The sequence below is a fragment of the Salvia hispanica genome, chromosome 6, assembly GCF_029641045.1.
Source record: "Salvia hispanica isolate PSC_SH4W2 chromosome 6, Shi_PSC_v1, whole genome shotgun sequence".
NCBI lineage: Eukaryota > Viridiplantae > Streptophyta > Magnoliopsida > Lamiales > Lamiaceae > Salvia > Salvia hispanica.
The window spans coordinates 47095988-47109334 of NC_142697.1; the positions used below are offsets into that span (position 1 = coordinate 47095988).

Genomic DNA, 13347 nt, shown 5'->3' on the forward strand with positions numbered 1-13347 from the left:
TTTTCAAATATAATTATACTTTTATAATGTTTAAAACTTTGAAAAATAAAGAATTTCTTTTCTTTTTTCTTTCTCCTTCTTCGTTAGCTTTTGGTATAAATCCATAACATTCATTAGAGGAAAATTTTAAAAGGATTATGCTATACCCCATTGTAATATTATTTCTTATAATCAATTGATATCAAACTAAACATAAATAATCTGTGTCATTCTCTTTTGATTTAGCTTTTTCATATCTATAGTTATCTTTTCCAAAACATTTCCAAAATTATTTCAAATGTGTTTTTGATCAACGTGTTATTCAAACTCGACTGGTCAAAAGTTCGACTGAGAGGTCGTGTACGAACTTGATTGAAGTCTCACGAACGTGCTCGATTAACAAGCTCACAAACCAAGTAGTATATAGTAGAGATCAAGTTCGGCTCATTTGCTATTGAATTGAGCTATGAACAAACTTCTTTCGAATCAGTCCCGGAAAGTTAGTACAAACATAAGTTGATAATGTAGAACAAGATAGTTGAATCTGGATTTGATAAGAGAAAAGTTAGTACAAACATAAGTTGCAAAGTGGGGGTGGAGAATGCAATAAGATATAGACAAATGTGGTGAAACTGTCATGTAGTACGATATTTGTGGGCTGAATCTAGGCCACTTGTAAAGTTGGAGGGCCTGCCGGCAATTATACAAAAAAGAGTAGGCACCTCATGACATGAGACTATACGAGAATGACCGAATCAACAAATAAACAGATATAAGGAATTGTAGTTAGAATTGTGAATTGTGAGCCCAAAAATAACAAAATAGAAACTTGAGGAAATATAAGAAGACAAATACAACCATGTTACAAGAGAGATCTAATCAGATCATTGTTGTTATGGATTTAAATCTTCCTTAAATATATAGAGGTTCCCTAAGCAAAATCCTTCAAAATGGGAAGCCTCAGCTTCTTTTGAGTTCCATTTACTGGATACGCCATAGGCCTCGTTGCCTGAGGCTGAGGACGATGGTGAGGAGCACGTTGGGGGTGTAGATGACCGAGATACTTTCAAAGAGCTCGTCAAATAGTTCTTGAAGTTCTTCCAATGTCTCGTTCCCACTCTCCTATCATACACAAAACTTTGTTTGAAATCACAGGACACTACTTAGTCATGGGTGATTTAGGTCACATACTTAAAATCCTACCAAGAGAAAACCTTATCCATTTGGCCCAATTATTCAAAGTATGCTTTTCTTAGAGAATGAAGACAACAATATTTCATGATATTTTACAATGACTAGTAAGAGGATTAGATTTAAACAATTAATACACATAAAAAAGATCAATTTCAATAAGCATACAAATTTATAATAATAATAATAATAATACTATAAGATGAAAGTATAATAAATTAGTCCTTAGACTAAATACATATTGGGGACATAATAGGAAAATTAAATTTCATTTTACATTCATTTTATGGGTTTATTTTTTTCTTTTTTCTGATATTTAATGTATAAGAAATGATATACTACTCCCTCCACAGTAAAAAAAATGTTCCATCGGTATTTCGAGATCTATCATTATTTCACTAAGCAGATCTATCATTAAACTAAATTATTTCACTCAAATAAATTATAAAACTAATACTTCATATAAAAGTGAGATCTACGATCTACTAACTCAGTAATTCTTAATCAAATAAAAAGAGCATAAATATAAAAGTACAATGGAAAGAGGTACACAACATCTCTATCATCATTTATTCGACGGCCTCGATGTCACCATTATCGATCATTCTTTCACCGCAGTCGTGGAAACAAATGAAGAAGTTGCATAATGCACAGTAAAATCCTTCTTGTTCATGCATATCCCGATCACAAATATCGCAGCGGCGTTTTGTGGTGAGAAGTTGAAAGGTGAGAGTGTGTGGATGGGTTTCTGCATTCACATCATATTCCTGCCCAAACTTGATGTTTCTAAGCCAGCCGGATGTAGTTGGGAAGCATTTAGGATGGAAGGATACATCGCAGGCGCGGCAGTGATACATCCAACTCCTGGGATTCATTTGTGTTTCGCATTGGTCGCAGTAGAAATCGCCAGGACGATTGAGAGTGGCGTCGTACGTCAGCAGCAGTGGGTGGTGCTCGTCCCATCTACGGCTGCTGACCGATGCCGGCAAAACAGCGCATTCAATGTGCAGGATGAAATCACATGAGCTGTTGCTGCACCTGTAATAATTATGAAGAAACATGTTGTCGTTGTTGTAACAACCAGCACACGACAAGTGCCATAAGTCGAGCTCTATGCCTGGTTCCGACGGAGTCACGTATTTGAGGAGATGCTGCGGGTGAGCTGCGTGAAGTATGGTATCCGGCATACAAGCGCACTTGATATCAACTACGAAGTAGCACTTTGTACAAGTGTAAAACAGCCCATTTGTTTCATACCCACACACAATGCAAGATAGCCTCTCCCAAGGTTGGTGTTTGTCCAAAGATTGGAGGACTAGCTGGTGATCAGCACGTTGGTGGAGTGGAAGTGGGGAGAGTTGAGGTGGCAAGTGAAAGCAAGCCAAGTGAAGGTTGTAGTTGCATTCACTGCAGCTCATAAAGTAGTTTGATGATGATGATATAGGAGTGATGCACCCATCACATATCAATTCTGATCTCACTCCATAATTCTCCTCATTTTCTTCTTCTTCTTCTTCTTCTTCTTCTTCTTGGCTTGGATCGCTAGATGAGAACAAAGTGAGTTGATGTTGGTGATGAAGGAACTCATATTTCACCTTCATCAACTCATCAGTAGCAGCAGCAGGGATGATGATGGGTGGTATCAATGTTTCTCCTCCTCTTTGTCTCATCACAAAAGGTGCAATTAGCTCCTCGGCCACCTCATTCGTTGGAAGAGGAAGACGGATTATGTCTCTCCCAATATCACTGTTGGACATGAAAACATAGTAACTAAGAAAAAGGATGATCTAATAATGAATAAATGTTGTAATAAAAACATACAGATTGCGAGGAGGCGGCTTGTTGAAGGCGCACTTGACGTGGACAATAAATCTGCAGATTTGGCAATGATATATCCAATAATTGGCTACCAAAATTGTGTTGCACACATCACATTTGTAGTTGAATTTGAGATATTCAAAAGGGACTTCAAATGATAAAGAGAGAGAGTGATGGTGGTCTTCCCTTTTGAAGCTTTGAGGCAAAGTAGCACATTTTTCATGGATCCAATACTGGCAATCATCATTGGTGCATGTGTAGGATGAACTCGAACTCCCTTTGATTCTGCAAGCATCGCACTTGAAGGAACATTCTCTCCTCAACAACTTCAATTCATGGCCGGGATGGCTTGGATGATGAATGACGCTGCGCCTTTGATCCTCATCATCAATCACGCCACCCCCTTGTGCGCATCTCAGGTGTATGTTGAACCCGCATAGTGGCTCCTTGAAGGCACACGTGATGTGGACGATATACATGCAGATTTGGCAATGATATATCCAACACTCGGGTAGAAAACTCGTGCTGCAAACATTACATTTGTACTCATATCTGATACCTCTATATCTATACTCTAGTGGGACATGATAAGAGAGAAAAAGAGAGTGAGGATGGTCCTCCCTTTTGATAGTTTGAGGCAAGGAAGCACATCTCCGGTGGATCCGATATCCACAGCCATCTGTGGTGCACATGTACCAACTCCCGCTGTGTATGGTGTTGCAAGCATTGCACTCAAAGATAGACCTTCTCTGCAACAACTTCAACTCATGGTCGGGATGACTTGGATGATGCTGTATGATATCGATGTTGGCCATTTGCTCATCACCATAACCACGGAAGCTACATCTGTAGACAATGGACCGAATAGTCTGTTGACAGATGTCACATATGTCAAAGTGGGGCTGGTGCTGTTGGATGAGGATGTGCTGAGCCTGAGGGTGAAGGTGGTGCAATGGATGCCGTATCTCTCTCGCCATCGCTGCACATTCTTCGTGTAATAGCTTTGCATACCTGCATACCTTCATGCTGCATCCATAAGCTTTCTCTCCGCTACCAAACCTCAATTCACAACCATAACAGTATTCTCTTTCGCGAGTATCCACCAAAGTAAGTGGATGCTCGTGGCTCCAGTGATCCACCATCTCCCTCTCATCCCCCTCTATCCCCTTCCCTTTCTCCCTCATTTTTCCTTTTTTCATTTCCTTCTCAAATACTACCATCTCCTTTCCTTTCTCACTCATTTTTCTCTCTTTTTTTTTTTTGTTTCCTTTCACTCTTCTCTCTGTGTGTGGTTATCTACACAAATCACACATTTCTCTATATATAGAGACTGTTTGTTACCAAATCCCATAAATAACAAACTTGCAATTCACTCAATCAATCTTCTTTTTCTTTGTCTTTTTCTTTTTCTTTCTTAACGTTTGATTTAACTTTGAGTGATAACTATTCACATCTTCATTTTCAGATATTGGTCTTTAATGTTATAAATTTTGGTATTTTCCTAAACTTTAAAATTAGTCTAGCATGTGCACAAGATTCTATGCCCTTTGTCTTTTGCATTTCAAATACAATTATACTTTTATAATGTTTAAAACTTTGGAAAATAAAGAATTTCTTTTCTTTTTTCTTTCTCTTTCTTCTTTAGCTTTTGGTATAAATCCATAACATTCATTAGAGGAAAATTTTAAAAGGATTATGCTATACCCCATTGTAATATTATTTCATAATGTATTGATATCAAACTAAACGTATAAAACAAAATAAATATAACTAGACGTACATCAAATGGATAATGTTCCTATAAGATAGCACATCATTTATACCTAAATACATGAGCTATCAATTACACTGCAAACTCCAACAAAGAAAGGGAAAATAAGCATGTATTTCGATATAAAGCCCATATATATTATTTTACAAGTAGGTATTTACTTGGGCCTAGGTATGGTGGTCCACATTTTAAGAATTGGAAGTTCATTAACTATTCCATATTCTTAAAAAATTTCTATTAAAAGTAACTAATATTGATTATATACTTGATTATGCAAGAAATTGAGAATCTGAAACAACTGCGAGTGATATTAAGATTATGGTCGAGTGATATTTCCTACTGAACTACTACTATCTCCTTTCCATTCTCACTCATTTTTCCTCCTTTTAATTTCCTTTCACTCTGTTTATCTATATATAGAGACTGAGAATGTTTGTTTCCAAATCATAATAATAACAAACTAGTTACTCATTCAATCAATCTTCTTTTCTTTTTCTTTTTCTTTTTCTTTTTTTTTTCTTTTTCCAACATAATTATGCTTTCATAACTTTTGATTCAACTTTGAGTGCTAATTGATATATCAATGCACAAGTTCGCAACTTGGATATTGGTCTTTAAAATTATGGAGTAAATTTTAGTTGAATTTTGGTATTTTCGCCAATTTTAGAATTGGTCTAAAACATCGTAACATTACATTTCTTTTGTTAGTTTCTCATGCCAAGTAAAACGCCATATATATTCGACTAACATATTTGAATTTTTTTTAATCATACTTGACACGACTAAATTAATGTGATTTTCTACGTGATTTTTTTATCCTACTTATCACGAACTTACAAAGTGGTCTAACTTGTAGTTAAAATGTTGACTTGTGAGCCCAAAAATAACAACACTGAAACTTGAGGAAATACAAGAAAACCAATGCAACAATGTTACAAGAGAGATCTAATCAAATCATTTTTGTTATGAATTTAAATCTTCCTTAAATATCTAGAGGTTGAAATAGGTTGCAACCCGACTTGTTTAAGTCGTAACCCGACTTTATATAGTGATGCCCACATATATAAGTGAGCTAGGTCGGAAACTACCTCCGACCTAACCTTGCACTCCTTTTCCGACTGCTCTCTCCATTGGGACGTTTCCCCGACCCTCCACCTGTCCCTAAGCAAAACCCTTCAAAATGGGAAGCTTCAGCTTCCTTCGAGTTCCATTTGCTGGATATGCCATAGGCCTCGTTGCCTGAGGCTGAGGAAGATGATGAGGAGGGCGTTGGGGGTGTACTTGACCGAGATGAGCCAACAAGGGCATTGATGTCACTCTCAAAGAGCCCGTCGACTAGTTCTTGAAGTTCTTCCAATGTCTCGTTCCCACTCTCCTATCATACACAAAACTTTGTTTGAAATCACATCACACTACTTAGTCATGGGTGGTTTATGTTATAAAATAAAATCCTACCAAGAGAAAACCTTATCCATTTGGTCGAATTATTCAAAGTAGGCTTTTCTTAGAGAATGAAGACAACAATATTTCATGGATCTTTTACAATGACTAGTAAGAGGATATGTGTGATGCTCATAAGTGTATTAGATTTAAACAATTAATACACATAAAAAGATCAATTTCAATAAGCATACAAATTTATAATAATAACAATAATAGGTAAGTATGAAAGTATAACATATTAGTCCTTAGACTAAATACATATTGGGGACAAAATAGGAAAATTAAATTTCACTTTACATTAATTTTATGGGTTTTTTAACATATTGGGGACAAAATAGGAAAATTAAATTTCACTTTACATTAATTTTATGGGTTTTTTTTTCTGATATTTAATGTATAAGAAATGATATACTACTCCCTCCATCACAAAAAAAAAATGTTCAATTGGTATTTCGAGATGTTCGCTATTTAAAATCTTATTTATTTTTCTCCATTTTAGGTAAGCAGATCTATCATTAAACTAAATTATTTCACTCAAATAGATTATAAAACTAATACTCCATATAAAAGTGAGATCCACTATCTACTAACTCAGTAATTCTTAATTAAATAAAAAAAGCATAAATATAAAAATAAAATGGAAAGAGGTAGACAACATCTCTATCATCATTTATTCGACGGCCTCGATGTCACCATTATCGATCATTCTTTCACCGCAGTCGTGGAAACAGATGAAGAAGTTGCATAATGCACAGTAAATCTTCTTCTTCTTCTTCTTCTTCTTCTTCTTCTTCTTCTTCTTCTTCTTCTTCTTCTTCTTCTTCTTCTTCTTCTTCTTCTTCTTCTTCTTCTTCTTCTTCTTCTTCTTCTTCTTCTTCTTCTTCTTCTTCTTCTTCTTCTTCAAGTAAGTGGATGCTCGTGGCTCCAATGATCAATCATCTCCATCTCATCTCCCTCTATCTCCTTTCCTTTCTCACTCATTTTTTCCTCTTAATTTTCTTTCACTCTGTTTATCTATATATAGACAGGACTATGATCAATACCAAACCACTCTTAAACCATAAACGTCGAACAACATCATTATTTGATAATCTGAAGTATAATGAACTAATAACAAACTTAGAATGAACTTCATATTTCTAAATTATGCATGATGATGTCATTGTTTTAAATCTCATAATTCCCTATAATGAACTAAGATAAAGTTGTAATGAACTCTGCGTTATTTTATAATGATGTGTTTGGCGTTTAGCATTTATAACTAATTTAGTATATAACATAACCCTAGATAGACATTGAGATTGTTTGTTACCAAATCATACTAATAACAAACTAGTTATTCATTCGATCAATCTTCTTTTACTTTTCCTTTTCCTTTTCCTTTTTCTTTTTCTTTTTCTTTTTCTTTTTCAACACTATTATGCTTTCATAACGTTTGATTCAACTTTGCGTGATAACTATTGTTATATCAATGCACAAATTCCATCATGTGCGCAACTTCTTTGTATATTGGTCTTTAAACTTATAAAGTAAACTTTTATTGAATTTTGGTATTTTACCAGTTTTAATATTAGTCTAAAATATCATAAACATTACATTCATTTTGTTCATTTCACATGCAAAATAAATTACCATATTCGACTAAAGTAATTGGTTTTCTAAAAATCCTACTTATTACGACCAAATCAATGTATTTTCTACGTGGTTTTTTATTCTACTTGTCATGACCTTACAAAGTGGTCTAAGTTATCATACTCTAAAAAATTTGTCACTTATTTTCATTTTCATCAATTCTATAAAATTTGTCACATTTTGTATAGTGGATCTCACATTCCACTAATTCATTATGAGTAGTGATATAGGGCTACTTAAATGTATAACTAGAGAATATGAATTTAGTTCACGCAATTCAGTTCACTATGAAGGCATTTTATTTCACGACACGAATTTGAAAACATGGAGAGAATCAATTTTATGATATTTTAAACTAATTTGAAGTTTATAGAAAATATCATAATTTGATCAAAGATAATTACTCCCTCCGTGAGTAAAATGTTGTCTACTTTGTCATTTCAGCCCGTCCGCAAAATGTTGTCCACTTTGTTTTTTTTCATTTTTGGTAAATAGACCCTCTATACATTAACTCATTAGACTCACATTCTATTATAAAACTAATACATAAATATGAGACCTACATTCCACCAACTTTTTCAATTCACTTTTCTTCACATTTCTTAAAACTCGCGCTAAGTCAAACATGGACAACATTTCGTAAACGAGGGAGTATCATTTTAAAAATCAAATATCCCTTCCATATATTTCACATACTCAATTATGCGAGGCTGCTTGTTGAAGACACACTTGATGGGAACAATATAAAAACTACCATTAATATTCTTTAAGTTTATTTAATAATTCATTTAATTTAAAATATAATCCACTTATCATTATTTCAACTTAACAGTCAATCGCAACCATATGCATATATATAAACACTATTAAAACATCCAACTGTTAGTTACTTATTCCTATTAAATCATACTACTACAAAAACTTCCAATGCCAGCAAGCTGTATTAAATTAGTAACAAATTAATCATTCATCAATCTTCTTTTTCTTTTTTCCTTTTCTTTTTCTGCCTCTTTCTCTTTTTCTTTGTCTTTTCCAGCATAATTGTGTTTTCATAACGTTTGATTCAACTTTGAGTGATAACTGGATATATCAATGCACAAATTCTAGCATGTGTGCATGTTCATTTTTTGTTGAACCAAATTGTATTTCATTCTACACATTCATCATGTAGTAATAAATTTGTGGACCCACATTTTTATGCACCATCACTGCAAAAATACCTTCCTCAATAGCAGTGACAGACATCTCCTTCACAAAGAATCTTCTTTTTTCTTTCTCTTTTGCTTTTCTCATATCTATATATAGTTATCGTTTCAAAAACATTTTAAAATATAAAGTGTTGATTACATCATGATGATCTTGGTACATTAAATTCTACCAATTGTAAGAATAGAAATTAAATCAAGCTTAGTTAGCCCTCAAGGTTGGAGATAAAAAAACATAATAGGCAAATAACTTTTATCAGTAATAAGTTTAGGTTTTTTTTTTCTTTTTTGTGATAATAAATAATGTAAGAAATGATATTAATTTTATAGTTTTAAATTAAAAATAACACATAGAGAATACACATAAAAATATGATGATTTCCTATCACTCAACCAACAGCCTCGGTGTCCCCATTTTCGATCATTTTATAAGCGCAGAGGTCGAAACAAATGAAGAAGTTGCATAATGCACAGTAAAACCCTTCCTCTTCATGCCTATTATCACCACAAAAGTCGCAGCGGTATTTTGTGGTAAGAATTTGATAGGTGAGTGTGTGGCAGTGAGCTCTGGGGATCACATATTTTTCACCAAACTTGATGTTTCTATACCTGCCGGATGTAGTTGTACAGCATCGCGGATGGAAGGATAGATCGCAGGCGTGGCAGTGATACATCCAACTCCTGGGATTCATTTGTTTTTCGCATTGATCGCAGTAGAAATCGCCAGGGCGATTGAGAGTGGCGTCGTACGTCAGCAGCAGCGGGTGGTGCTGGTCCCATCTACGGCTGCTGACTGATGCCGGCAGCACAGCGCATCTAAGGTGCACAGTGAAATCACAGAGGCTGCTGCTGCAACACCTGTAACAATCATAATTGGTTATGTCTTCGCCACAACCAGCAGCACACGTCAAGCGCCATGAGTTGTCATCTCTTTCTAGATCCCACTTGGTCACATGCTTGAGGAGATGGTGCGGGTGAGCTGCGTGGTGTATGGTATCCGGCATACAAGCGCATTGGATATCGACTTTGAAGTCGCACTCTCTACAACTGTAAAATATCCCATTCATAGGATGGCAACAAACCTCGCAACGTCGACATTTCCAAGGTCGAAGTTTGTCACAAGATTGGAGAAGTAGGTGGTGTTTTTGGTGGTGAGGTGAAAGCGAGGAGAGTTGAGGTGGCAAGTGAAAGCAGGCCACGTGAAGATTGTATTTGCATTCACTGCAACTCATATAGTAGTAGTCATGTTTACTATTACTACTACTACTAGGAGTATTTGATGTTGATGATATTGGAGTGATGCACCCATCACATATCAATTCCGATCTCACTCCATAATTCTCCTCGTCTTCTTCTTCTTCTTCTTCCTCTTGGCTTCGGTCACCAAATGAGACTAAAGTGAGTTGATGTTGGTGATGAATGAACTTATAGTATTTCACATTTGCCAACTCATGGACATCATCATTAGGCATGAATGCTCCTCCTTTTTCTCTAATCACAAAACGTGTAATTAGCTCCTCAGCTACCTCATTTGTTGGAAGAGGAAGACGGATTATGTCTCTCCCGATATCACTGTTGGACATGAAAACATAGTAATTATGAAAAGGATGATCTAATAATGAATTAACGTTGAAATAAAAACATACAGAGTGATGCGAGGAGGCGGCTTGTTGAAGGCGCATTTGACGTGCACAATAAATCTGCAGATTTGGCAATGATATATCCAATAGTTGGGTAGCAAAAATGTGTTGCACACATCACATTTGTAGTTGAAATTGAGATATTCATAAGGGACGTCAAATGATAAAGAGAGAGAATGATGGTGGTCTTCCCTTTTGAAGCTTTGAGGCAACGAAGCACATTTCTCATGGATCCAATACTGGCAATCATCATTGGCGCAGGTGTAGGAACTCCCTTTGCGTGTGGTGCAGCAAGCATCACACTTGAAGGAACACCTTCTCCTCAACAACTTCAATTCATGGCCGGGATGGCTTGGATGATGAATGACGCTGCGCCTTTGATCATCATCATCAATCACGCCAACCCCTTGTGCGCACCTCAGGTGCATCTTGAACCCGCACAGTGGCTCGTTGAAGGCACACGTGATATGGACATAAAAATATATGCAGATTCGGCAATGATATATCCAACCCTTGTGTTCAATAAGTCTGCCACATGTACTACAGAATCCTAAGAGCTCAAATCTGATTTTATAAGAAAGAAAAAGAGAGTGAGGATGGTCTTCCCTTTCGATAGTTTGAGGCAAGAAAGCACATCTCTGGTGGATCCGATATCCACAGCCATCTGTGGTGCACACGTACCAACTCCCTCTGTGTATGGTGCCGCAAGCATTGCACTCAAAGGTGGACCTTCTCTGCGACAACTTCAACTCATGGTCGGGATGACTTGGATGATGCTGTATGATATCGATGTTGGGGATTTGCTCATCACCATAACCGCGGAAGCTACACCTGTAGACAATGGACAGGATTCTCTGTTCACAGATGTGACATCTGTCATAGAGGTCCTGGTGGTGTTGGATGAGGATGTGCTGAGGGTACTGGTGCAATGGATGTCGTATCTCTCTCGCCATCACTGCACATTCTTCGTGTAATAATCTGGAGTAGTCACATCCCTCGGTGCTGCATCCATAAGCTTTCTCTCCGCTACCAAACCGATCTTCACACCCATAACAGTATTCTCCTCCACGAGCATCCACGAAAGTAAGTGGATGCTCGTGGCTCCAATGATCAATCATCTCCCTCTCCTCCCCTTCTATCTTCTTCCCTTTCTCCCTCATTTTTTCTTTTTTTATTTCCTTCTCAACTACTACTATCTCCTTTCCTTTCTCACTCATTTTTCCACCTTTTAATTTCCTTTCACTCTGACACTGAAATTGTTAGTTAATTTCCTTTCACTCTGTTTATCTATATATAGACATTGACATTGTTTGTTACCATAATAACAAACTAGTAATTCATTCAATCATTCTTGTTTTCCTTTTCCTTTTCCTTTTTCTTTTTCTTTTACTTTCTCTTTTCTTTTTCTTTTTCTTTCCCTTTTGTTTTTCCTTTTCTTTTACAACATAATTATGTTTTCATATTCAACTTTAAAAGGGATATTGGTATTTGAAATTATGGAATAAATTTAGTTGAATTTTGGTAATTCATCAGTTTTAAAATTAATTTAAAATATCATGAATATTGTAGGGACAAACAATATCCCACATTGGAGAATGAACAAAAATTGCAAATATATATTTGGGCTACCCCAACTCCATTAGTATGAGGCCTGTGGGAGAGTACCCTAAAAGCAAAATCGTAAGGGTTTTGCCCAAAGCAGACAATATCATGCTAATGTAGAGTTCGGTTGTGCATCATAGATCCCCAACTATATTCATTTTGTTAATTTCTCATGCCTAGTAAATCACCATATAAGACTTAAGTGTGTGGCTTTTTTTAATCCTACTTAGTACGACTAAATCAATGTGGTTTTCTACGTGATTTTTTATCCTACTTGCCATGAACTTACAAAGTGATCTAAATTATCATACTCCCTTCTCTCACAAAATTTGTCACATATTTTCATTTCCGTCTGTTCTATAAAGTCACATTTCACTTTTACCATTTTTTATAGTGGATCTCATATTCTACTAATTCATTGTGAGTAATGATAGAGGGCAACTACTGCTTAAATCCATAACTAGAGAACACAAATTTAGTTCACTGTAAGAGCAATTCAGTTCACTATAAAGGCATTTTATTTCACAACATGAATTTGAAAACACGGAGTGAATCAATTTTATGATATTTTAAACCAATTTTAAAGTTCATAGAATTATTGAATTTGATCAAAGATAATTACTCCCTCCGTCCGTGAAATGTTGTCCACTTTGCTTTTTTCCATTTCTAGTACTCCCTCCGTTCCCTCATAGTTGAGGCGGAACTTTTCGGCACGGTGTTTAAGAAATGAATGTTGAGTGTGTTAAATAAATAGATAAAAAAGTAAGAAAGAGAAAAAGGTAGAGAGAATAAAGTAAAAAGTGAATAAAGTAGAGAGAATAAAGTAAGAGAGAGGAAAAAATTACTATAAATGGAAATGACTCAACTATGAGGGAACTTCCCGAAATGGAAAAATGACTCAACTATGAAGGAACGGAGGGAGTAAATAGACGTCGCTTTCCACTAACTCATTTCACATTCTATTATAAAACTAATACGTACTATAAAAATGTGGAACCTACATTCTAGTAACTTTTTCAATTCACTTTACTTCACATTTTTTAAAATTCGTGCCGAATCAAACATG

The 13347-nt window shown here is 35.6% G+C and overlaps 2 protein-coding genes across 2 annotated transcripts; both read right to left on the reverse strand.

The window, feature by feature from the left end:
* Nucleotides 1–1523: 1523 nt before the first annotated feature.
* Nucleotides 1524–4282, reverse strand: LOC125203113 (uncharacterized). The gene is made up of 2 exons (XM_048101399.2): nt 2992–4282; nt 1524–2916 (listed from the first exon to the last, which is right to left on the reverse strand). The coding sequence occupies exons 1-2, from the start codon at nt 4227–4229 to the stop codon at nt 1740–1742; spliced, it is 2415 nt and encodes an 804-aa protein (XP_047957356.2). The 5' UTR covers nt 4230–4282; the 3' UTR covers nt 1524–1739.
* Nucleotides 4283–9343: 5061 nt separating this feature from the next.
* Nucleotides 9344–11922, reverse strand: LOC125204735 (uncharacterized). The gene is made up of 2 exons (XM_048103447.2): nt 10686–11922; nt 9344–10611 (listed from the first exon to the last, which is right to left on the reverse strand). The coding sequence occupies exons 1-2, from the start codon at nt 11894–11896 to the stop codon at nt 9429–9431; spliced, it is 2394 nt and encodes a 797-aa protein (XP_047959404.1). The 5' UTR covers nt 11897–11922; the 3' UTR covers nt 9344–9428.
* Nucleotides 11923–13347: the final 1425 nt, after the last annotated feature.

What these genes read in the sequence shown, in the direction of transcription:
- LOC125204735 (XM_048103447.2), bottom strand. Translation starts at nt 11,896, where the DNA reads ATGAGTGAGAAAGGAAAGGAGATAGTAGTAGTTGAGAAGGAAATAAAA. An exon ending in CCGCCTCCTCGCATCACTCT is followed by an intron (nt 10,612 to 10,685) that starts GTATGTTTTTAT and finishes CATGTCCAACAG; the next exon opens with TGATATCGGGAGAGACATAA.
- LOC125203113 (XM_048101399.2), bottom strand. Translation starts at nt 4,229, where the DNA reads ATGAGTGAGAAAGGAAAGGAGATGGTAGTATTTGAGAAGGAAATGAAA. An exon ending in AAGCCGCCTCCTCGCAATCT is followed by an intron (nt 2,917 to 2,991) that starts GTATGTTTTTAT and finishes CATGTCCAACAG; the next exon opens with TGATATTGGGAGAGACATAA.